Genomic DNA, 23,793 nt, shown 5'->3' with positions numbered 1-23,793 from the left:
ATGTATTACATAAAGATGGCAAGATGCAGTAGATGATATAGAGTACAGTATATACATATACATATGAGATGAGTAATGTAGGGTATGTAAACATTATATTAAGTAGCATTGTTTAAAGTGGCTAGTGATATATTTTTACATCAATTTCCATTATTAAAGTGGCTGGAGTTGAGTCAGTATGTTGGCAACAGCCACTCAATGTTAGTGGTGGCTGTTTAACAGTCTGATGGCCTTGAAATAGAAGCTGTTTTTCAGTCTCTCGGTCCCTGCTTTGATGCACCTGTACTGACCTCGCCTTCTGGATGATAGAGGGGTGAACATGCAGTGGCTCGGGTGGTTGTTGTCCTTGAGGATCTTTATGGCCTTCCACATCGGGTGGTGTAGGTGTCCTGGAGGGCAGGTAGTTTGCCCCCGAGTTGCCGTACCAGGCGGTGATACAGCCCGACAGGATGCTCTCGATTGTGCATCTGTAGAAGTTTGTGGGTGCTTTTGGTGACAAGCCGAATTTCTTCAGCCTCCTGAGGTTGAAGAGGCGCTGCTGCGCCTTCTTCACAATGCTGTCTGTGTGGGTGGACCAATTCAGTTTGTCCGTGATGTGTACGCCGAGGAACTTAAAACTTACTATAGCAGTCCATAGCCTAATTTCGTCTGTCAAACAGGTAGGCTTACCTAATTTCTTAAATAAAAAGAAATAGGCTCCAACACAAAGACCTCTTGTTGTTAGTAAAGTCTAATTAAATGAGGATGGTTGAAATTAATTATGCATACTCAAATGTATCTACTTTCAGCACCATGAGCTGTCCATTTCGGATTGATTGTGCCGAGGCTGCTGCTTCAAGTTTCAGCACAAGAATGTAAGTTACTCGATTCTGGCTTATTGTGAGGTTAATAACTCAGATAAACACATCACGGGCAAGAAACATTTAGTTTTTAATCAATTAAATTATAGTAGTAGCAAGCTATCAAAGTTGACTTCTGGTCCTCCTCCCCTTTGCGTTCTCCACAAACTGAACAGAACATAGACTATAGGCTAGTCAGTGCAAAATATTTTTGGGACTAAGCCTAATCCAAAATTATTTTCCTCCAGTTAAGCATTCTGTACATTTTGATCGGTCTCTTAGCATCTTTTATCCAGCAACATATCACCCTGCATCCCAATGTTGGCTTTCATCCAAAGCTAAGCAGGAGTAGTCATGGTTGATCCCTGGATGGGAGACCAGATGCTGCTGGAAGTGGTGTTGGAGGGCCAGTAGGAGGCACTCTTTCTTCTGGTCTAAAAAAGAATATCCCAAGGGCAGTGATTGGGAACGTTGTTCTGTGTAGGGTGCAGTCTTTCGGGTGGGATGTTAAACAGCTGTCCTGACTCTCTGTAGTCACTAAAGATTCCATGGCACTTATTGTGAGCGTAGAGGTGTTAACCCTGGTGTCCTGGCTAAATTCCCAATCTAGCCCTCATACCATCATGGACACCTAATCATCCCTGGCTTCCAATGGGTTCATTCATCCCTGTAACTGTTTTCAGTCAATTTACCTCATTAAATAAATAGTTGTCATACATGTGTTAGAACTGCATACTAATACTTTGAGAGGACCTTCACAGAGATATATACCTGATGTTTTTTCATTGGAGATCTGCACTTTCTACATGCCACTCAAAATACCCCAAAGCTATAAGAAGAGTCAGAGAATACCGAAGCTACTGCTTCTTTAAAAAATGAAATAAAAAGAGGCGGGGGATGTGTGCAGAGAAAGTGAGGCGGTACCATCATGAATATTAATCAAGTGATTTGTTCCTTATAGACAGAGCGCAGCTGGATGTCGCTGATTTGAATGAACTAGAGGACACCGCGCATCATAACAACGCATATAAAATCTAAAATAGTATCTTAATAAGCACTACACGCTATTGAGTCGCGGGATGCATAACAACATTATAGTTGTATAAGAGACAGTTCAGAAGAGAGCAGCCTAAAAGAGCTGCTGTCATCGGTTCTTAACATTTGAAACTATTTACCTTTTATTGCTTTTTTGAAAATATATTTTATCATAGATTTTAATTACAGCAATTGCACTTATGGACACCATTCTGGACAATTTCGCCCCGGATAAACTTTTCCCCAGTGCCAACCTGTTGGACCTTGAGGATTTGAATGAAGGGGATTTTCTCAACAATGTGGTATGTGCAGATGTTCATTTTTCTATTCTACATATTATCAACACTTATCTTTACGCACACAGTGATTGACAAACTGTAATGCAGCATAAATCGTGATTCGCTTTGATTCTCCGGATGTTTGATATATTATTCGGCTGTATGCCTATAGCCTATGCGATTGATGCTTTCAGTGTCCACAGTGTCAGCAGTGTTCCTCTGTCTCGATTGTGATAGACGTGTTAATTACTCTGTAATAACCTGATTTATGCAGGAATTAAGCTGATAGTCTACACTGCAAATATCCAATGCACGTCAGAGAAAGGTGTTGGGTTCGTCACATGCGTGTCTGAAACGATTACGAAAGATAAACAGCCGGCATGTAAGCTACTGCTGCTTAATTTACCCAGCTGTGCATTTCAGAAAATTCTCTTTCACAGTCGTGCCGGATCTAAAGTGGGCGTGTTAGGTGGAGTTGATCCTGCTCATGCATCCGGCTTCAGTGCATTTGTAAAGACTGTTGTGACAGATGTGAAAACAATCACACTTTTATGATGGCCCTCGATAAATGACTCTGATCCAATTGAAGAGGATATTCCTTAAGTTAAATATTCAGCACATCACACACAGGGATAAAGAGTAAATGTCACTGGAAAATGACAAACTGTACCAAGACTAAACAACCCCACCACAAAGAGATGGAGTACATAATTGTTAGTAGGTGGTGGAAAATTGGACCAGCCAATGGGCTATTGGAGAAATGGTGAGCAATCTGGAAAGGATCCCATTAGGCTTTGTATGTTCAATGATGACTCATTCTTCTGAGGAGAGAGTGGTGGTGGTTTGTATCTTTAACTACTCCCCGATGGGTCAATGTTTCATCTAATTCGAACACCCATAGGACATACAGAGGTTTAACTGGGGATGCTTCACACATATGAATGGGAAATCATGTGACATAATGGCATTCACACTGAATCTGCACATCAGCTCAACTAGTCATGCACTTGGGACACTTGAGGATGATTGTGTTCTCAATGGGGATTTGATAGACTTATAATAGACTCAGATGTCCCTCCACATTCTCCCAGCTGTGAGGGTATATATCAAGCCTGGCCCCTGGCCCTCAATGGCTTGATTGTGGCTGGGAGTTTTCTAGGGGACAGAGACAGGGAGGAGAGGACCAGTCTGTCTTTAGTGTGAATAAGATCAGATTCTAGCAACTGACTGCCCTCTCAGTGCTGTGTGAGAGTGAATGAGGGCCTGTGTGTGTGTGCAGGGTGCACCCCTCACCTGTCTGCCGCTGCTTCCCCTGCACAGCCCTCTGTTGAAGCCCCTCTGTAGGCAGAAGCGTTGAGGCTGGCCCTCTTCAGTGAAAGAACCCTTTGACGTCTTTAAAAAAATTACAACAAAATTACACACTGACAGCAATGGGGGGAAGGGTGGGGAGAGGCAGGTAATAGGCAGTGTTTATGGGGGTTTAAATATAGGTGGGTCATTTAAGGATTTTTACTGTTTAGGTTTCTGTGTGCTATTTTTTTTTATATAGCTTGGAGTTAGAATTTCATGGCTGCCTTGGGGTTTTCGGATGCTGCCTTTGATGACCCTCTTGCCAAGCACTTAAACACCCTACATTTTAGGTAATTGCATGGGTGGGTAAATCAGATAAGCTGCAGGCTATTGTGTAGCTTATAAGATCAGAAAGTGTGGCCACATTACCTAGGATACCTATGGTGTGGAGATTAGCATATTCTTATGATAGGACTTTCAGAAATGTGTCAGAGGATGTTCATTCCTTTTGCATGGATTACAGACTGTAATGAGTTTGCAGGTTGTCTTCATATTTGGCTGGTCTAGTCAATCCCACTTTACTTGAATGATAAGAGCAATTCCTATCGGATTAAAGGTCAGTAGCATACTGTAGTTGACGACAGAAGTGAAATATTCACTTGGGTGGATGCGTAGAATAGAACTGCACCCGCAAGTGTCGTATTGCAAGTGTGTGTCTGTGGAAGAGGGGTGATCCCAGCCGGCAGGTGACTGGCCAACACACCTGCGTCCCACACAAGCCAGCGGCTAGTTCTGCTCACAGACGATGGAGCGTGACTGGGCATGCCAAAGAACTCCAGCAAGTCGGGGCCTTGCAGTCGAGACACACTAATGTAGAGTGGGGGTGGAAAGGAGTTTTTGGCAGAGGGAGGGGGTAATGGGATCGGCTAGCTGCATTCCTTCCCAATAGGTTCCTACAGGGACTCATTGCTCGGAGCTTCCTACTGCTGTGTTTGGAGCCACTCCAAAATGGATGGCTATGACAAAGTGATGTAATATTTTGAAAATTCATGCATGCCTGCAAAAGAAGCCAGACAGAAAACCAGTCTACCAAAAGGGCATGCCATTGGCTCTTAGTTCTTCACAGTCACTTCTACTTTCTGCTACATGTGTTCTCTGCTGAGGAGCATAAACCCCGGCTACAAACTTCCACTTTCAAGTGGTCAATAAAGTGATTCTACTCTATAGCTTGATTCGGTGTGAGGTGAGGTAGACTTGAAAATGGCTGTCTAGCAATGATCACAACCAACTTGACGGAGCTTGAACAAAATATATAAGAATAACGGGCAAATATTGTACAATCCAGGTTTGCAAAGCTCATAGCGACTTACCCAGAAAGACGGACAGTTGTAATCGCTGCCAAAGATGATTATAACATGTATTGACTCAAGGGGTTGAATAATTATCTAATCAAAATATATTCATATTTTATTTTCCATTATTTGTTTTGTGAATTTTTCTTCCACTTTGACATGGCAGTGACATTGCAGAGACATTGCGTAGATCGTTGGCAAAAAAAATGACAATTAAATCCATTTAAATCCCACTTTGAAAAAGTAAAGGGGTGTGAATACTTTCTGTACTGCATATACGGATCTGTCATGGAAGGCTCAATAAAGAGAAACGTGACAAACTACGACGCTAAGATGTCATGAGAAAGATTACGCATTCGAGGTGTATTATCAGTCCTTCAACTTCGTCTGTGAGGTGAATATCAAAGGCGTGGTGATACCTTTCAGTCGGGTGCGGTGCGCACAACATAGGAAGAAGCTCTAACCTGTGGTAGTTGCAGGCTATGATCAATTTAGAAAGCATACAGTGTCAAACCAGTCAGTGTTTTATCTGTGTCTCTTATATTGTCCTCACTGAATTGTTAAAAATGCAAGTCATACTTTTTTATTTTTTTTATTTGAAATTTTTGTCTAATTTCTCTTAGAAGAAGAAAATTAGGATTTTAGAAGATCTTAAGAACTAGAAATGATGTGTTCTCTATCAATATACATTTGAAATAGATTGCATGATGGAGCCACAATGGAGCCTCCAGCTATATTAATAGAGCTTCCACAAATTTTGAACTGGACCAAGTTCTGGTGAGCCTATTGTCTATTTTCAGGGCAGTTCTCATGTACTTTATTTGATTTCTACACGAGTACTTCCTTCACCCATTTCCTTCTCATTACATCCTTGAAGGTATCACTTTGTTTATCATCTTGTAATAAGATGATAATGCCCATTGTAGTTGAAGTACCCACCCATCCTCCAAGCTTACAAAGAGTCTTTTGCAGGTTATTTTCACAGTGGTTGAAATTTTAGGTCACCTTTTGAAAGTTAGCCTTGTGGTTTTCGACTAGCCTATATGGTACTAAATGAAACGGTGAGTTCGCGTATCGAGTATCCAGAGACAAGTAGGAATGTCTATTTAATCTTATTTTATTTTGTATAAAAGGCTGGTGGGCAGTTTTCTCAGTCTGTAAATCAGTCCTCTGTTGTAGTCTCTGGCAACCAGCTCTGTAAATGAAACGGCAGAACAGAAGAAACCAGACTTAATCTGGAACACATTGTTAGGATGGAGCTCTCAGGGATAGATTTCAGGGAGAGGCTTGCAGGAGACATAGCAGGGACAGTTCTAGGGCAAGTCTTTCTGTCATAATCACCTACACATCTCTATTGGAGCAGTAGGACTGGCTGTACATGTCAGACAAATACCTGTCTGAAAATCCACATTCCATATTAGTAACCAAACGAAGTCAATTAGCTATCTGGCTAATTATCTGTTTATGACTTATGATTGGAAGGATAAGACTAAACAGGGTTGTTATCACATTTGAATGGCTGTCGTGCTGATATGAATTGGATTCAAATATAACAGTTGGATTCCTGTTCCCTGACCCATTTCGACCACAGTTCATTCATACCTTGCCTCGCTGGTTCTCTGAGACCGAGTCAACATTGTGGACTGGTGCTAACGTTTGCTGGAACAAGGCTGTAGATTCTTTCAAAGCGTCCAATGGTCATTTTGATTATTTAAGAAGATAGTACTTGAAGTTCACGCTTTAGTCAATTAAATGCGCTAAGGTCATTTATTAGGCACAGGAAGTGCAACAGGCAGTGAGAAATTGAATTGAGAAGTGATTAAAGTGACTTTAGTTTTGTAGTCCACTTTGTAGCCCCCCCCCCACTCAACAATAATATTTTCTGGGCTTCCTCTAATCTATCACAGACTCTAAATGGATCCAAACAGTCCCTTAAAGGTCAGGAAACCAGTCAGAGTGACACACAGAAGCCTGTCTCCAGTGGTTGTGGTTTTCAAACCCCTCTGCTTGCTAAAGAAAGCATCTGCACTGGAATGAAGAAACCAGGCCTTTCCACTCAGGAAAAGTGGGGGATGGGAGCACATGGGTCTACTCTATACTTTAGGGTGCTCACCCGCTGCTCATGCAGAGGGAAATTCAGGCCATGGGACTCTGCTGACTGCTGCCTCAACCTCAACAGTAGATGAATAAATTAAATGTTGGACTCATTGAGGAGCATCAGTCAGCAAGTGTCAAGTCTGGTTGATTTGAGAGCTTTGGGAATACCAGTGATCACATGCATAGTGCAGTATGTCAAGCAGTAGGTCGATTGTGTGGATTACGCATATGTCATTTTGTTGGACATCAGTGTAATGCTGATGTAAACGGAAGCGCTACTTCCAAATGTCTTCCTCAAAACAGCAGGTGGAAGATGAGAATCAGGGGATGTAGAGTGCCCACTTGAGCATTACGCATAACAATTGTAAATGGTAAAGCATCAGATGCATATCAGGCTCATCTTGTAGCACCTGGTCTAATTTGGGTGCCAGTGGCAATGTGACAGGCGGCGACGTGTGACCTGGCCCTTAAAGTTGCAGATGGGAACATTTGGATGCAGCAGTCTCAAGTCCTAATGTTTGCACGCAACTTAAGAGGTTTTCAATGGGAGGTCAGATTAGGTCAAGCTGTCAAAATGTTATGGATCACAGCTGATTGGAACGCACATGCTTTTCGCTTGGAATTTCCCTCCTCTCTTGTACTGATGTAGCGTGGGTCCTCTAGATAAGTCTTCCTGTATGTCAAACTTAACAGAGTCCAGATCGTGACAGTCATATTGCGCTTATCTTGTCTGCTGATTTTCAGTTTTTAACTTCACCCTTAAGCACAATTTCCCAAGTAATAATTTGTTCTTAAAATAACAAACTGTACTAACTGCTGCTTCTATTCTATATCTTCTCACAGCAACAAGGGTAAATCTCCACAGAACAGCCACATTTGAACTGCACAACAGTCATTCCTGCAGATCTGAGAGTCTAGCAGCTTTCTTGGCTTGGGTCCCAGGCCCAAACTTTTATTGGCCGATTTATTTTTCCTTTTACAAACACACATTTTCTCCTGCTGCTGAGCTGCTCCACGCGAACCTTGCACTCCAGTTTTCCTTCTGCAAGTGCCTGGCTAATTTGCATGCTTCACTCTGATTGGTCGCAGAGCTGACAGTTGTTGTGTCACCAGAAGGAATGCGAGAAGCACATTGGTATTACTATGCGCTGCTTGACTTCAGTGCAGCGTTTACCATGTCTACTGCTGAGACATTTATTCATGCTTTCTTTTCACCAAATGTGATACTGTGTGCCAGGAGAGAGTGCAGTACTTAATATGATTATGCCTCGCTAGAAATACTAGCACCACGTCAATGACAAGAGGGTAGGCTTAGAGGGCTTATTTATTGTGTGGTAGAATGTCTAGAATATTGCAGATAGATATGGTAACATTCCACCCCTTCTGAACAAGCCAAACAAAACACTTTCCTTGTTTCCAATCACAGTGGGTACAATACTCCCAAGAATTCTGTACATTTATCCCTGTGCCCGTGGTTTCTAAAAATATACTATTTGGTTTCCAAATCCATAACTGCAGTGGGCGCTAACATATTTGGCATCTATTATCATAGTTTGCTTTTAAAGGGCAAAGCGTTTAAACGGGCTGCTAGGTATCTGCACAGACAATGCTCCGGAGCCTTATTGCTCAGGCAGTGATGTAGAGTAGGGAGTCGAGTTGCTCTGGACCATTTTAATCTCTTCGGTTCCCCATAGCGTAGTGGTCTATCTTTCTCTCTCTTAGCCGCAGAGAGTTTTAATGAGAGGGCTTCCAGAAAGAGTACCACCCAGCAGCCCTCCCCCTCTATGGGGCTTCCTGTCTGTCCAGACCTGTACCAGCTGCCCCAGCTGGAGAGATGGGCCGGCGAGGGCTGAGGGAACATCTGGGGCAGCAGAAAGGGTCTTTTCCCCACCCCAGACAGGGAAGATGTGTTTCCCTCAAGGTGCTTAAGTGTGTTTCTCTTCCCATCCCATTCTGAGAGACCTCTGTAATTATTGTCTGCCATCATGACCACTAAAATGACAGACGAGAGAAGAACTTGAGTGCCAAAACTATAATGAATTCTCATTACCTGTTCCCTGTTCAAAAAGCAAGCTTTCTCTGTCTCATTCTAAGCTGAGAATCAAAATATTCCCTCAATCATTTTGCATGCAAGTACCGTCCTGGTATGACTTGGTGTACTTCAAAGCCTGCTGGCTGGTGCTCTAGCCACAACATACGTAGCAATCTAGAAACATTTTCAGATGAGGGGCAACTCCCAAAGAAACTGTGATCTTTTAGGCTTCCTGCTTACATTTCTAGTGGGTTCATGTGCAAACAATCATCATAGTTAAAACATTTAAAAAGAAAAGTCATGTTACTTTTACTCCATCCCAAATATGACCCAAATTCAGTAATTGGGTCTTTTTATAAGACAATTTAAGTGCCATGAGGGAGAAAAGACCCCTCTGTCTGCCTCTGAAATTCCACATCTCGGTCTATGGGGTGCAGAGCAGAAGGCCATATGTGAAACTTTTGAGGGCTTGCATCAGCAACGGTTGCATCATCACCATCACAGACTGAACCAGAGTACCAGGAACGTCTAGCAAGGGGGCATGCGAGGGAGTTGTATTCTGTTGACTTTATTAAATAGTTTTCCATTTGTTTGTTTTTAAAACGGCTTGTTCGTTTTCAAAGGAGCTAACTACCCATACCAAATTTTTCAAATTTGGTCAATTCTGGAAGTGTTCCAACCCGACTGAGGCTACAGCTTGCTGCCTTCAAAACCAACCACTTATCTGTGTAATATACACATTGTGATTTGTGTTTGTCTTTTCCAACCACCATAATGTCCACCTTTATTCTTGGATTGACAGTGAAACATAGAAACACCAAGGTCAGTCTGGATTATCTTGGGCACATCCGCCGCACATGGGGCACAACAGGAACCTCCTGCTCTAGATGAAAGGGCCTGGGTGGGACTGTTTATCCTGTTGCGCACTCGGCCATAGTGGTTAGTGTGCCTGCTGACGGCAATGGTGCTGCACTGGTAAATAAGCCGGATCATCTAGTATTGCCAGTGTGCCTTTCTTTAAGCATACACTGCTCTCGAACCCACATCAGCTCTATTTAATGGTGTTTGATATCCGGTTAAGTTTTGTGTACATAGATAATGTAGGAGCAAACTAAGGTTGTGAGTGAGTGAGGCTTCCATACACTCCCTTGCACTTTATCCAAATCCTTATCATGAGAACATGACAAGTAGAGTGAATGTGTCGTACTGATTGGAATTGATTTACCTCCACTAGCAAGATAATCTCATCTGTTTAGGTCTAAATACATTTCAGCAAATGCAGATATTTTGTCTGTATGATGATACAGCCTTCCGTGGGGACACACAGTTTGGCCAGGGCTTGATCTGTGTTGGTTTTCCTGCCACCGAATTCACAATGTTGAGGCGTGTGAGAGGGCCTAGCACATGGTGAACGAGGGATGTCTTTGGTGCTGTGGGCAGCGTACATTGCCTTCTGTTTGACAGCTGTTCAGCTCTCAGGCCTGGGTTACAGGTTCACACCTCAGACACTCCCCTGTACAGCAAACAAACTGCCCCACAGGTCGCTGTACTGTGAATAGTTGCACGTGTCTCATACTTGTAAGGATGTACAACTCGCAAACAACTTTGGTAAGAGATGGAGTGATGGTGCCTCTGGAATTCTATTCTCTGTGATTCATGTCAACCTACCTTCAAAGGCATACCCAGAAGCAAGAGATCATGTGCAATTGATGTTATTAGAGATGTAGATATGTTCGAATGACACACAAATCTCCACAAGTGTTCTTGTTTGCAGGGTGATTCAACATGTCTCGACATGTCTGTGATCAGGATGTCCTTCATTGCAAATCACAAAGCTCTTCAGGCTCTGGGTTGACTAATACAGTTGTTCTATTGACCCCACAGTGCTGCTACAATCTTTGTTTTTTATTATTTTTTATTATTTCTGAGTTTTAAGTAAAAACATTTTTTTTTAAATCAGATAATGGGCCTGAAATTATCTACGTTCTTCACATTACGTTTACTTTTTGACAAATTCATTTTGTTACAGCTCTAGCTATTATAAACTCAATTGATTGTATTTCCCCTCTGCATTTCATCATGGGTGAAATAAAATCTTGAGAGCATAGCTGTTACACATCTGGGAAAACGAACGGAGCATGTTGGGCTGTTTTTAATTATAGCTAGTCATGTTGGTCATTGTGAATGACATGCAATTAGTGGTATGTGTTGTTGGGATTCATTAGGCATAGCTGGTTTGAGAGGAGGTGGAGTGTAGAGGAAGTAAATGTGAACTGGTCTGTAATGTGGAATACAGGGGTGATCTCGAACACTACAGCCGGAGGACCAGACTGTGTCCCTGGGGATTTTAATAGAGCTGTTCTGATTCTTGCACACCAGCAATGACTCACTGTCTACTAGCTAAACTAAAGTAGTGGAAAAAACTGAACCATGCACTGGTGGCCTAATAGATAGAACCCAAGGACTCCATGTGTGAAATGGTATGACTCATACTTCCAAGAGCAGGTCTACATATTGTATATTTTGGTATGGGATTCGATTACATGATTTTCTGATTAAAGGCGGTCTGATGTGAGGAATGTTTTGTTGGTGATTTTGTTTTGCAGCACTTCTCGGAGCAGATGGAGGACTTCTCCAACGAGCTGTTCAGCAGCTTCTTTGACGACCACCTCCTGGCCGACAGGAACCCACTGTTGGACATGGAGATGGACCCACCCAACCCTGACATCCAGCAAGAACACAGCTACTCCCTGAGCGGAGACTCGGCCCCCCAGAGCCCCTCCATGTCCATCAAAATAGACGAGGAAGCAGGTATGAAAAGCGTTCTTTTTGGTTCTTCTTCTTTGATCTTGTTCATCATAGGTTATCTTCTTCCCTGAACCCCCCCACTCACACACACCTTATTATGCTGAAGCTAATTGGCAATTTATTGATGCTTTGACCAAAGTTAACAAGAAACGATACATCTACAGCACAATGCTTTGACTAAATATGAATCCAGGACAAAAAGAAGAGCTCCACCAACAGGGCTGCTAGGGGTACAAGGTCTTTAGTTTGATAGTAGTGTAAGTCCTACGTCACTAGAATAGCTGTATCAGATCTGTATCCGCGCTCTCCGCTCCTGCCCTATCTCCCGACGCTCCCGTGCCGCACAGAGAACCCATCCAAGGAGCCGAGCTCACATAGTACACTCCCAGCCAAGCCCTGCCCACCCTGGAGGAATCAAGGAAGCAAGTCAGGGGATTCCAGGCAGTCAGCCACACACACACACACACACACACACACACACACACACACACACACACACACACACACACACACACACACACACACACACACACACACACACACACACACACACACACACCATGTGGCTTCTGCAGCCCTTGCAATGACTCCAAGCTGCAAATGTTTCTCCTTTATTTCCCTTGTGCTTGGGGCCAGGGAAAGAAGAGCCATAAATAAAAAATAAAAAAAGGGAATCTACTGGTGGGGGGCAACTACCGTGGCTCTCCGAGGGAGTTGCGTCACACAGAGTTTTACTTAGGGCTTAGGGTAGACTGAAAGCATAACATTGGACTAAACAGTGTGTTAAAAACCACAGTCTCACACATGGAATGTTAAATCACTGGCCCCCCCAAAAAATCATACAGGAATCCCCAGTAAGATTGATGGAACAATGGATGGAATCTAATGAAATGGATTCATATGGGATCATGGCCACACACATTCGTTCCACTGAATGTCAACATGAAAGTGTGCATGTAGATGCACAGCACTTCACAAACTGTCGACAGAGCAGAGGCACCCACAGAGCACTGCTGCCAATGCAGATTTGATTCCCCATCCCCTTTGCCCAAAACACTGTAAAAAGCCCATTGTTAAAGAGGTTGACTGTTAAAAGGGTGTGTCTAGCTTCTTTACTGCTCTCCGCCTAGGTGTAATGTGTGGAGATCAAACTGCCATCCCCTCTCATAGCCTGGCTAATGAGCTCCCAGGCCCTGCCCCAATCCACTCAGATGCTGAGTGAGGGGAGTCCGACTAACTGTACTGACCTGCCTATAAACTTCAAAGGCAATCCTGATGCTTCCTCAGGGCCACGACACATGGCCTCATGGGTATGGGCAGGCTGTAGCCATGACATCCTCTGAGATGTGAGCTACTGGATGTAATGTCATGTCTAGATACTCTACATAAAATGACCTGGATGTTCTGTTGGTTTGCATTAATTATTTGTGATGACATGCCAGTTATCGTTAGTGTTGTCCTTGGTCACATTCATTTAGTGCATCCTGTTGCTTCACTGATGGAATCTTCCCATAGAAAAGGGAAGGCCTCTTCATAACATTGCAAGCCATGACATGTTGATGTAGAATCCCAGGGAAAGTTGTTACTACTGTAAAATAAGTATTTTTGTTGTCATTGAATAAGAAATATTTCACTCATCTTACACTCCATTATATATTGTGTTTGGCAAAGTCAAAATGTAATCTATTCCTTGTGGACAATTTAGGATGTTGCCCAAGGTTGCCAATACAGTAGACTTTGCTGAGTGGATTGAAGATTTTGACGCCACTTTGGGTTTCCCCCGTGGGGTAAAGTCTGTGGACATAAAACCCCAGTGGGGGAGGGATTTACACCCTCCCCGTAATCAGTCTCCCACTGCTCCCTTTCCCCTCCTCGCCATGGGATTCTCGCCCACACCCCAACCTGTCTTCTGTTAAGGAGCACAACTTGAAAGCCTGCCTACAAACTTTTTTATAAGCCTCTGTAATGTTTTATCGATCCAATCGGGGTGCCAGCAAACAAATGAGGGAAAAACCGGGCTGCTAACGAGGACCCCTGGTTGTGAGTGCTTTTACTCCTGACTTTGAAACTACAGGACGGTCCCTCTTCAGGAGAGGGCTTTGTACTCACTGGCCTCTCACTGTTTACCATCTTCACAGAGGTTATTAACGGAGGAGGAAACTCATTTCGGAGGCAGAGAGTCCTCTAAGTTTAACGCTATTGACGTTCACAATCAGCTGCTTCGCGTTAGCCCTGGATCACGAAGAGGATCCAGTCTGTAGATGTGCGTCACACCTGCTGCTTTAATGTACACTGATCTGTCAACCAATCTTGCTCACCTCTAGTAGTATCCCAAGGTGTCCCTTTGAAATACACCGGGGGGCCTCTTGGTTTGCTTCTTGGCCCCTGGCGGTCTTCATGTAGAGTACTGTATGTTACAGAATGGCTAGTTATGTAATGATATCCGTTGAGACATACAACAAATTCGTTGACCAAGTCTTCTTTCTCTTCTCCCCAGAGTTTGAAGGAATGTGGTCTTTCAGCCAGGACCTGACGGCCATCCTGGTAAAGCAGGAGCCTGATCAACGGGCAGAGCCTTCCTCTACAGTCCCCTCCATGGGGAACTCATGCTTCCAGCCTCTCAACCTCGCCCCACCACCTCACAGGAGCTCATCGGGGGATATAGTAAGAAACTGCAGCCATAGAAACTATCACCTATAACCTATCCTAATCTGTTACTAGGGAAAGCGTTTTTCCTGCTTGTCAAAAGCTATGGAAGACTAAGCCTCTTTATAAGCCATAGGGATCTCTCCTGGCTTTCTCCTCTTCGACTAAAACGTGAGCTGTTTGAAGGACAGCTACAAATGTGGAATTTGGAGTCTAGTGTCTTGCTGGAACAGCAGCCTAAAATCTCATTTTTGACACGGAATGTAGTTCAAAATGTGATCGTTAAAAGGAAAAGAAACCGATGTTGTAAGTGGAGGAAATAAACCATTCACACAGTGCACCCCTACAGGACCAGCACTGTGACTCATGCATCCTTGTCCATGGGAGTAATTCATGGCTTGTGTGGCTGAGGTGGGGCTTAGCAGTCAGATGTGAACCCCAGCACAGCTATTACCAGTTATCACTGGTTACCAGGCCTGTAGCCCAGCACACATTACTACAGTACCGTTTATGTTGGTAAATTAGTGGTAAATTTAGTTTGAACATCTTCAAATTCATAGGATATTTAAAGTTCTGTGAATATTTTTTAGGATTAGGGCATGGTAATCCGATTAGTTCCAGCTGTAAGAATGGCCTCCAAATGGTGAGTGTCCTGGCTACATGGTCCCTAGTTGGATCTCTTCCAAGAACCATTGGTGGAGATGGATTCCCTCTCTTCGGGTTACATAAATAGTTTGTAACAGTCTTCAGCTGTGTTTACTGTCACTTGGAATGTCTCTTGTCCTATACAAATACCCGGCTGTTTTTTTAATACCATTGCTCTTACTCCAGTGCTCCAAAGAGTTGAACCTCAACCCCACACCTGCAATCAAAGATGAACCCAGAGAGGTCAACCAGTTCCTCAACATCCCTTCAGGTGAGAATAAATTACAGTAAGCAAGATTACATTGACTTTCAAACATCCTTAAGGGCTTATGGATCCAGCTGTTCTAAGAAAGGTTTGATTTTGAAGTGACCGTTCGTTAAAAAATGATTTAGAATGCTCAGTTTCTTTTGAGACCTTTTACACGCTCAAAGACCCACCTCGCATCCTAAAGGTTATGTGCAGGTGTCACAGGCGTTTACCTCCAGTCGATTCCCGCCATAGTGCCCTTCTACGAGTGTGTTATTTATTTCGGGGTGAGGGGGGGGGGGGTAGAAGAACCTGCCATGAGGCGTGTGTCACGGTGACCGACTACAGTGTATTCCCGATGACACACCACCTGTGACCACTATTCCAGACAGTGGTCTGCGTGTTCTTTCTCCTGCATGCTCCCAATCGTTAAAGCGATTGTGAAAATGGCTAGGCTATGGTGGGTAGGCATAGCAATTACTGCGAGTAAGTGTGACACATATTGTAAAGTGTTCCTTTTTTTGTGTATAACGTGTTATTTTCCGAATAGGTATTTCACTATGAAACACTATTAGTGATGGCTCATTTCAGACATGAAGTGTTTCCAATTATAGCCTGCTTGCTTTTCCTTTTTCCATTTTTCGCCTACACATACGAGACGAGACTGCCTCTGTTCATTCATGTAGTATTTTTCGGATCTAATTGCTAATGAAGGTAGACAGAAAAAGCCCACTGAGACGCAAGTCCGCAAGTATATTATTAGAGCAGTGGTGCTGGTGATTGAGTGCACTTTTTTTTGGTGTAGATCTAACCAGCTAAGTAAGATTCTGTTCCCATCTCCTTTTCTATCCCTTCCTTAAGAGTGGCAATATTTTTTGTTCTCTACACTAATGCCTTTAAAAAATATATATATACTATATATACCCATATACTATCTGGCATTCTCATTTTCAATATTTCTGTCTGGAGCACCAGATTGCCCAATCCTTTTAAAGAGTGTATCAGAGAGACAAGGGGAAGGACTGCCCTCAGCTACAGCGGGATTCAACTGGAGTAGAAACTAGAACTGAACAGATACACCTGTAGAGACGCAGCTGGACCTGATCAGCCACCAGCCTGCAGATTAAAGTGGCTCGGTTAAAGAGACACTTTTACTGGTTCAGGGGTTGCAGAGATGGCCTTTATGGTGCAGAGGAATACCTCCATATAAGACTGAACCCCATCTGGTGGACCATAAATCTTATATTCAATAACCACAAGCCAGCAGCAGCACATGTCCAGTCTAGCCCTGCCTCCCTCCGCAGAGCGCAGCCTGAACAATAACGTCTGCGTTCTGTCTGCCTCTGCCTTTGACAAATGCCCATTTTCTCCTATTCTTCACCTCCGTTTCCAGTAACAACAGAATAAAACCTGGGCCCTGTGTACTCTGGACTCACACCAAACTAAATCCATGGGTCATACCGGCATGGGTCTGGCCTGGTGTTTGGGAACTGTGTTGGGGTAAATTCTGCCTGGCACAGATATCTTAAGAAATTACAGTCCTCACCCATCCTCCCTGTCTGAACTCAGATCAGATACTTACACAGAGGCTACTGCTGACAAGTGGATGGGAGGATGGGATCAAGCAATGTGAATAAGAGCAGCACTGGCTGCCTTCCTTACTGGAATGAAGCTGTCTCTGTTTGAACTGGCTCTGTCCAGGAAGTCATTTGCCATTTTAATTACGGATCTCTTGGCAAAACGGACCGTTTTACGAGGTCTGGATTTGCACCGCTCCTTTCCACTGTTTAAGTTGAATGAACTGTTTTCAGCTCGATCCCACACGACAGATGAAGTCAGACTTTTGTCCCCTAACCATACAGTGACTGTATGTCATCATGAGGTGTTGATGGACAAAGGCTTTGAGCATATGGGTCATATTGCAAGTGATGCATTTCATAACCATTGGTACCCTATTTTTTCTGCCCCCCCCCCAACAGATGATCAGCTGCAGCTCCCCCCCACCCCTCCCAGCAGCCATGGCAGTGACAGTGATGGATCCCAGAGCCCCCGCTCCATACCCCCTTCCAGCCCAGCCCGCCTACAGGCCCGCTCCTCCGCTGCCATATCCTCCTCACCCCTCCTTACCGCCCCACACGTAAGTGCTGAGGCCGTCCCACTCGCCACTAGCCAAGGCTGATCTGTGGTATGCCTTTCCTGATGACTTTGGGCTGTGCTTTGGATGGTTCCCTATCAGTGAAGGTTCCCCAGCATAGCTCCAAGCCCTTCCTGTCAGTAGAGTCAGAGCCACCCACGATGACCTGGGCTGCAGACAAACCCACCTGCTGGACATATTAGGAGTTCATATCCACATCCTCACACTGACCCTGACCACCCCTGACCACCACCCTAGTCTCTTCATTAGGAGCTGCCCTGGTGTACAGATATAATACACACAGTACCACAGATTCCCCAACTCATAACCAATTCATAAAATGTGTCCTTATTTCTCCACAGAAGCTACAGGGCACTTCAGGGCCACTTATGCTGACAGAGGAGGAGAAACGCACCCTGATTGCTGAAGGTTACCCCGTACCCAACAAGCTGCCCCTCACCAAGACCGAGGAGAAGGCACTGAAGAGGGTGCGCAGGAAAATCAAAAATAAGGTACTCACCCTTACATCCTGGAAAGTGAAATGTTGATTCAGTCAAAAAGAACTGTATGATTTGCTTCCAGAAAATGTGTAAACCAATTTTTAACCGCAAAACTTACTTACCTGTAATCTCAAAAGTAGTGTTTCCACAGGCAATATTCATATTTTAATATCCTCCATTTTATCATATGAGCTGTTATTGATTTTGGGATCCCTCTCTCACCCTTCTGTCTAGATATCTGCCCAGGAGAGTCGCAGGAAGAAGAAGGAGTACGTGGAGTGCCTGGAGAAAAAGTAAAAGCAGGACACTTTCCCCTTTCCTGTCTGCCAACTTTTTTTCCTCCTCTCTCATCGTCATTCCTGTTCTCCACTTCTTTCATTTTGCCACTCCTTCATTGTTTGATTGTTCCTTAGCTAATGCCAATGGCGTTTGTCCATTAAAGCATGCGGTCACACAGGGCCATCTGAGTCACACGCAATCACTTAATCCCCTCCAACAAAGGCCACTGTTCCTTACCAGGAAAATCACTGACTTTCCATCCATGGTCATTGTTGTTGTTTTTTAGTTAATATGTAAGACCTAAGTACATTACAGAGGTGCAGAGGTTACTATAGGATCACCACTATGCCTCATAGGACCACAGACTGTGTTGTGTTAGCATCCAAAATCCAAGCACTTTCTTTCAATAGCCCATGTTGTCTGTGATTATCAAGAATGTGTATTTCAAATGGTCAGACAGCCGGTCAAACAGCCTAATTCTCCAGCACAGCAAGCATTTGTCTCACTCTTCTATTTTGTTCTATGTGCAGATTGAATGTAATGGATGTGACTTTTGTGTCTCACAGGGTGGAGAACTACACGTCTGAGAACAGTGACCTGTGGAAGAAGGTGGAGACACTGGAGAGTGCTAACAGGTGAGCCGTGACTTTGAGTGACAGACTTTATGTGTGTGAGTGTGTGCATGTATGAGCACGCTCTGAGTGATGCTAGACACATCCCCGAACCAGCAGTTTCAATCAAGGCTTGAATAACCTTTTCTATTCATGATACCTGTGTGTGATTTGACTGCTACTCAGCAGTGACTACGACATCCTTCATTAGGCGGGGAGACACTTTCACAGTGTTGACCATGGTGTAAATGCAAGTTATTGGACTCAATAAAAATACATCACAGACGACACAGACTCTAAAGGCATCACAGCCTGTGCCAGCCTCTAATTTACAATAGGCATTTAAAGTTGCTTGGATCAAAGTAACAGCGTGACAATATACCTCTCCCTAATTACAGCACAAAGGGAAACATCTCAAAAAGTGCACACTCAAATCTGCCTCATAATAATTTCAGGCCCGAGAAGGAAACCACAGGCCTCCTACAAAGACAGATCCCTCTGACTCAGCTCCTAGCAGGCAATCCAAAGGGAACACACAGGAGCCAGCTAGCAACAACGTGTGGGGCGGATATCCCAACAGCATATGCCTTGCCCTTGGCTTGTAAAGAGGGGACAAAATGGGCTAATCTGTCAATGAAAGATGGTAGACCAACAAGCAATCTGTTGTCCTAATGTACTCAAGTTCATTTTTTGTTGTTGTCTCGCATCTCGCACACAGTTAGCTGGATACTAAGTGCTTGCTGTACTTTAAATTCTAACGTCTGGAAAGGTTTGGTTCATGAGGAGGGTCCAAGGTAGCTCTTGAAAAGTTGAAGGAGTCATAGAGTCACTCATGCAGATGTTTCCCAGTCAAGGTCTACTAGTGTTTTTTTTTAAATTTAATTTACACAGTCTATTTTAGTCCCTTGGGAGCAATAAGGTTTATAGATAACAACTGTACAAGCACTGACCAACCATGATTCAATTCAAACGTGATGACGCAATGGACATTCCTCACATGGGACGTTAATGTTCCGTTTCCAGAGTTTCCATGAGAATTATCCTGTTAGGATTTGACCCCCCAAAAATTGTAATCACCTTCATATCCAAATGGACCATTGCATGAAGCTCTTCTTTTATGAGAATATACTGTATTTTCAATCTCTAGTATTAACAGCATGCTATTTGTTATTGTGTTATCTGGGGTATCCCAAAGGACCAATATCAAGTCAGTATAGCTGTTTGTATGTTTTTAAACTTTATTGCAGTGTTATAGTCACATATTGTGGTTATGGCAAATCGTTTCATGGTGTTTGGTTTATGTGAAAGCTAGCATTGGAAATGTCTTTTCTACCAATAGTGGAAAACATGCTCCCTCTCGTGGTGAAAATATGAAAGCTCGCCTGGTTTCATTTCTTATTGCAGCCTGACCCAACACTCATGCCTGTCTACAATGCAGTAATTAGTGTCGAGAGAGAGAGAGAGAGAGAGAGAGAGAGAGAGAGAGAGAGAGAGAGAGAGAGAGAGAGAGAGAGAGAGAGAGAGAGAGAGAGTCCAAGTGGGCGTCTGCATTGCTTGTGGTTTTCAATAGCTTTCTATTTGGGCAAGGCTTGCATTTTGTGGGGAGAGGGAGGGACTGTGGGAGCATGGTTCACACACTAGAATTACAGACGTCTTATATAATTTCCAGCTCTGTTTCCTCAATGTGTTATCCTCACATGATCTTTTTTTTTCCTCCCTCAGAGGTGAACTTCAATGTCCTGGATGCTCAGAAGAGCCAGACAATTATGATTCCGTGTTAGTTGACTGCGTCTTCGCTCTACAGTCACAAATATAGCCAGATGGAGAGGGATTATTTTTTGAAGGGGACTTAACAAATCATTTCTGGGAAGTGTCACTGTCAGTCATCTGTGCGTGTTTGCGTGTGTACTATATGCGAGGCTTGCCTTGTGTTACCCAACAGCTGGAGCTCAACTGGATGATTGTCATGACTGACAGTCATTAAAGAGTCTTCTGGAGAACGTTTTAAGTTCACAGGAGGATCGGTATTGTAGATTCCGCAAGAGAATACAGCTGTATTATCCGTCAATCTGAAACATGTATTCTCTACCTCCTTTCTCCAGAACTCTACTCCAGCAGCTCCAGAAACTCCAGGCCCTGGTCACAGGAAAAGTGCCCCAATCCTGCAAGATGGCCTCCACGCAAACAGGAACATGTCTTATGGTACTTTGCATACGACTTATTCTCATACACACATGCCCCACCATTATCGCTCTCTTAAACAATGCTAAAATCCCATACACATTTTCTGTGCTCTTCACTGACCTAAGATATTGTGCGTTTAATGTTCTGTGGACCTAATAGTCATGCCAGTCAAAAATGTAAAATGACTGTTTTGTTTGTGAAAAGACTCACTGCAATGGACAGGGACACTGGCTTGTGGCCTGGCCTACTCTTCTATAACACACTGAGGCAACCCCATGAACTCAAACTGGCAAAAGCCTTCTCGGCTGGAGAACAGAACCTCACTAGCACACTGTGCTCATGTCGCTCATGTTGACCGTGTGCTGTTTGTTGATGGTTTCTGGTTCCCTCCCGCCAGGTGGTGGCGCTGTGCTTTTTCCTGGTGCTGGGCTCCATTGTGCCTTGTCTGCCTGAGCTCTCCTCCCTGTCCCATACTGTGAAGTCCTCCTCGCCCCTCCCCTCGGCTGACGTCTACACAGCCAGCCAGGGTATGTCCCCCTACCCTTCACCTGTCACCTAGAACAAGGTTTCAGGACGGAGCCACCCGTGGGTGCATGTTTCGTTTTTTAGCCCTAGCACTACACAGCTGATTAGAATAATCAAGGCTTGATGATGAGTTGGTTATTTGAAACAGCTGTTTAGTGCTAGGGGGAAGAAAAACAAACCTGCACCCATGGCTGCCCCAGGACCAAACCCTGACCTAGACTTGTCTACCATCTACAGCATGAGGAACACAAAGTCTTTAGTTGGTTGTCCCATACATATCCCATATTTTCGGGGCATATGTTGCTTGCCCATCAGCATTTCCGGACAAAATGTGAAAAGGAACATTGTGTAGTTGAATAACACATCAATGTGGCATTACATCTGATCTTGTAGTGTTTCAAAAGCAACAGACTCAGGCGAGTATGTTAGCTGAAATCACAATATCCTTCTGTTATAATATTCAGCTTGATGACCACAAAATGGAAATCATACATGGACCTACTGGCTACTCAGAATTGGTTGGGGAGGGCTGGGTTGCCTTAGAAACCTGAAGTCAGCATGGCACAGGAAGCGGTTATGAGTTATTCTCCCTGGAGAAGTCACATGACCGTCGCACACCTGCTGAATAAAGATGGTCGCCCTGCTCACACCATTCCATTCTTCAAAAGAAACCTACTTTTTTTTTACTGTTAGTTTACATTTTCTTACAATAACGGAATGGTTCTATGTTCCTTTGCAGTGTTTGGAGGATCCAGGCAGTGATTAACATCCTCTATTTGTCTCTGTTTGTGTCTGTTTAGTCCGCTCCCGCAGCCTACTCTTCTACGACGAGAACTCCTCGTTGGAGGACGGTCACGGGGGCTTCCTGAAGATGGAGGGGGACGGCTCAGAGGGGGCGCCCCTCGACTACAACGAGGACCGGTCGGCACGTGACAGCCACAGGGGCGAACACGAGAACACCAAGTACCTCAACAAGGCTCACTCCGACCCGGTGGACTACAACAGGACCGGCGCCCAGTTCCTCCAAGAAGAGCCGCAGTACCACAAAATGTAAGCTGAGGACAGACAAGTAGGGCTGTAGACTCCATCTCCATCTGTCTCCATCTGTGTTAATGAGAGGATTCTCACAAATTGCTCTTCAGAACCAGGGACTCATTATTTTATCAGTGCTCCTTGTAATTACTTAAACATCAACAAGAACAATTTATTTGAATGAGATTGTTAGGTTACCAGAGTTTGCCCAGTGGCGTATGTTGTGATACTGACAGACTCTTTCTCCCCTCCACAGAGAGCCAAACCCCGAAGGAGGAGCGGAGTACTTTTAACCTTTAGGAGCAGAGCTGCCAAAAACACACAGCTCTCCAGACTCCTTACCCATGTGGATGTGTAGTGACACTACGGCGCCCCCTAGTGTGACATCCCCAACCCACCTCTCCCTGCACTCCCTGACCTCCTGCAGTAGCTCCCTGGCCTTCCTGTTCCATCTCATTCCCTGAAGTTCCAACCGGTAGAGAGGATGAAGAGGGTATGTGAAGAAGATAGAAATGATGGGCAACTGCAATCAAAGCTCCACAGAAACTTTTCATCTTTGACTGCTGTGCTTGACTGGAGGCAGAAGCAGGGAGTGAGAGGGGCTTTTTGAAACCTCTGTGTGCAATGTGTGTCTGCCTGCACTTTCAAGTGGGTGAGTGTGGTTGCAGTGCTTCTGTGCAGAGGAAGTGCTCCTCAGATTCCACCACACTGTTGCTTTTTCAAGGACTGCTAAAAATATTTAGAACACAGGAGGTACTTCAGGTGAAGGGTATATCGGATCTATAGCAAATTGGATGGGAGGGTGGGGGGGGGGGGGGCTGTATTTTTAATTCCAGTTATAGAAATTCCCTCTCCTAATTCACAATTGGTAATGCAATTATTTTAATACATACATTTCAAAGATTGTCCTCCATTACCTTTCGCTTAAAATGCGCTCTAGTGCCTAGAATTATACATCTTTCAATGGCATTTATTTAACATTTGACCACATTTTGTCCCATAATGTTTAAGCTTGTATATGCATTGCACTTTTTTGTCTTCAGGTTGACCTTGCAAGCTAATGGGCATAAGTGCCTTCAAACTCTTTCAGTGTTTGTATTCTCACACCATCCACATGGGGTTGTTCATTTGATTATTTTACTCTTTATGCAATCTAAATCATATGTAATATATACGTATTATTGGCATCAAAAAAAGAGCATATTTATTTTATGCAAAAAAATATAGTGAACTTTTCTTTTTACGAATATCAATTATGA

The 23,793-nt window shown here is 44.0% G+C and overlaps 1 protein-coding gene across 1 annotated transcript; it reads left to right on the top strand.

Annotated features, from left to right (window-relative positions):
* The first annotated feature begins 1,809 nt into the window (after nt 1-1,809).
* Nucleotides 1,810-23,324, top strand: LOC115113492 (cyclic AMP-responsive element-binding protein 3-like protein 1). The gene is made up of 12 exons (XM_029641240.2): nt 1,810-2,176; nt 11,530-11,734; nt 14,229-14,395; nt 15,209-15,293; nt 17,249-17,406; nt 17,766-17,915; nt 18,138-18,196; nt 18,749-18,817; nt 20,896-20,995; nt 21,375-21,504; nt 22,303-22,552; nt 22,791-23,324. The coding sequence occupies exons 1-12, from the start codon at nt 2,075-2,077 to the stop codon at nt 22,825-22,827; spliced, it is 1,512 nt and encodes a 503-aa protein (XP_029497100.1). The 5' UTR covers nt 1,810-2,074; the 3' UTR covers nt 22,828-23,324.
* The last annotated feature ends 469 nt before the right edge of the window (nt 23,325-23,793 follow it).

Source organism: Oncorhynchus nerka, linkage group LG28 (assembly GCF_034236695.1).
Source record: "Oncorhynchus nerka isolate Pitt River linkage group LG28, Oner_Uvic_2.0, whole genome shotgun sequence".
NCBI classification, from domain to species: Eukaryota; Metazoa; Chordata; class Actinopteri; order Salmoniformes; family Salmonidae; genus Oncorhynchus; species Oncorhynchus nerka.
This window is presented reverse-complemented; position numbering and strand designations above follow the sequence as displayed.

What these genes read in the sequence shown, in the direction of transcription:
- LOC115113492 (XM_029641240.2), top strand. Translation starts at nt 2,075, where the DNA reads ATGGACACCATTCTGGACAATTTCGCCCCGGATAAACTTTTCCCCAGT. An exon ending in GCAGGAAAATCAAAAATAAG is followed by an intron (nt 17,916 to 18,137) that starts GTACTCACCCTT and finishes CCTTCTGTCTAG; the next exon opens with ATATCTGCCCAGGAGAGTCG. An exon ending in ACACTGGAGAGTGCTAACAG is followed by an intron (nt 18,818 to 20,895) that starts GTGAGCCGTGAC and finishes TCCTTTCTCCAG; the next exon opens with AACTCTACTCCAGCAGCTCC.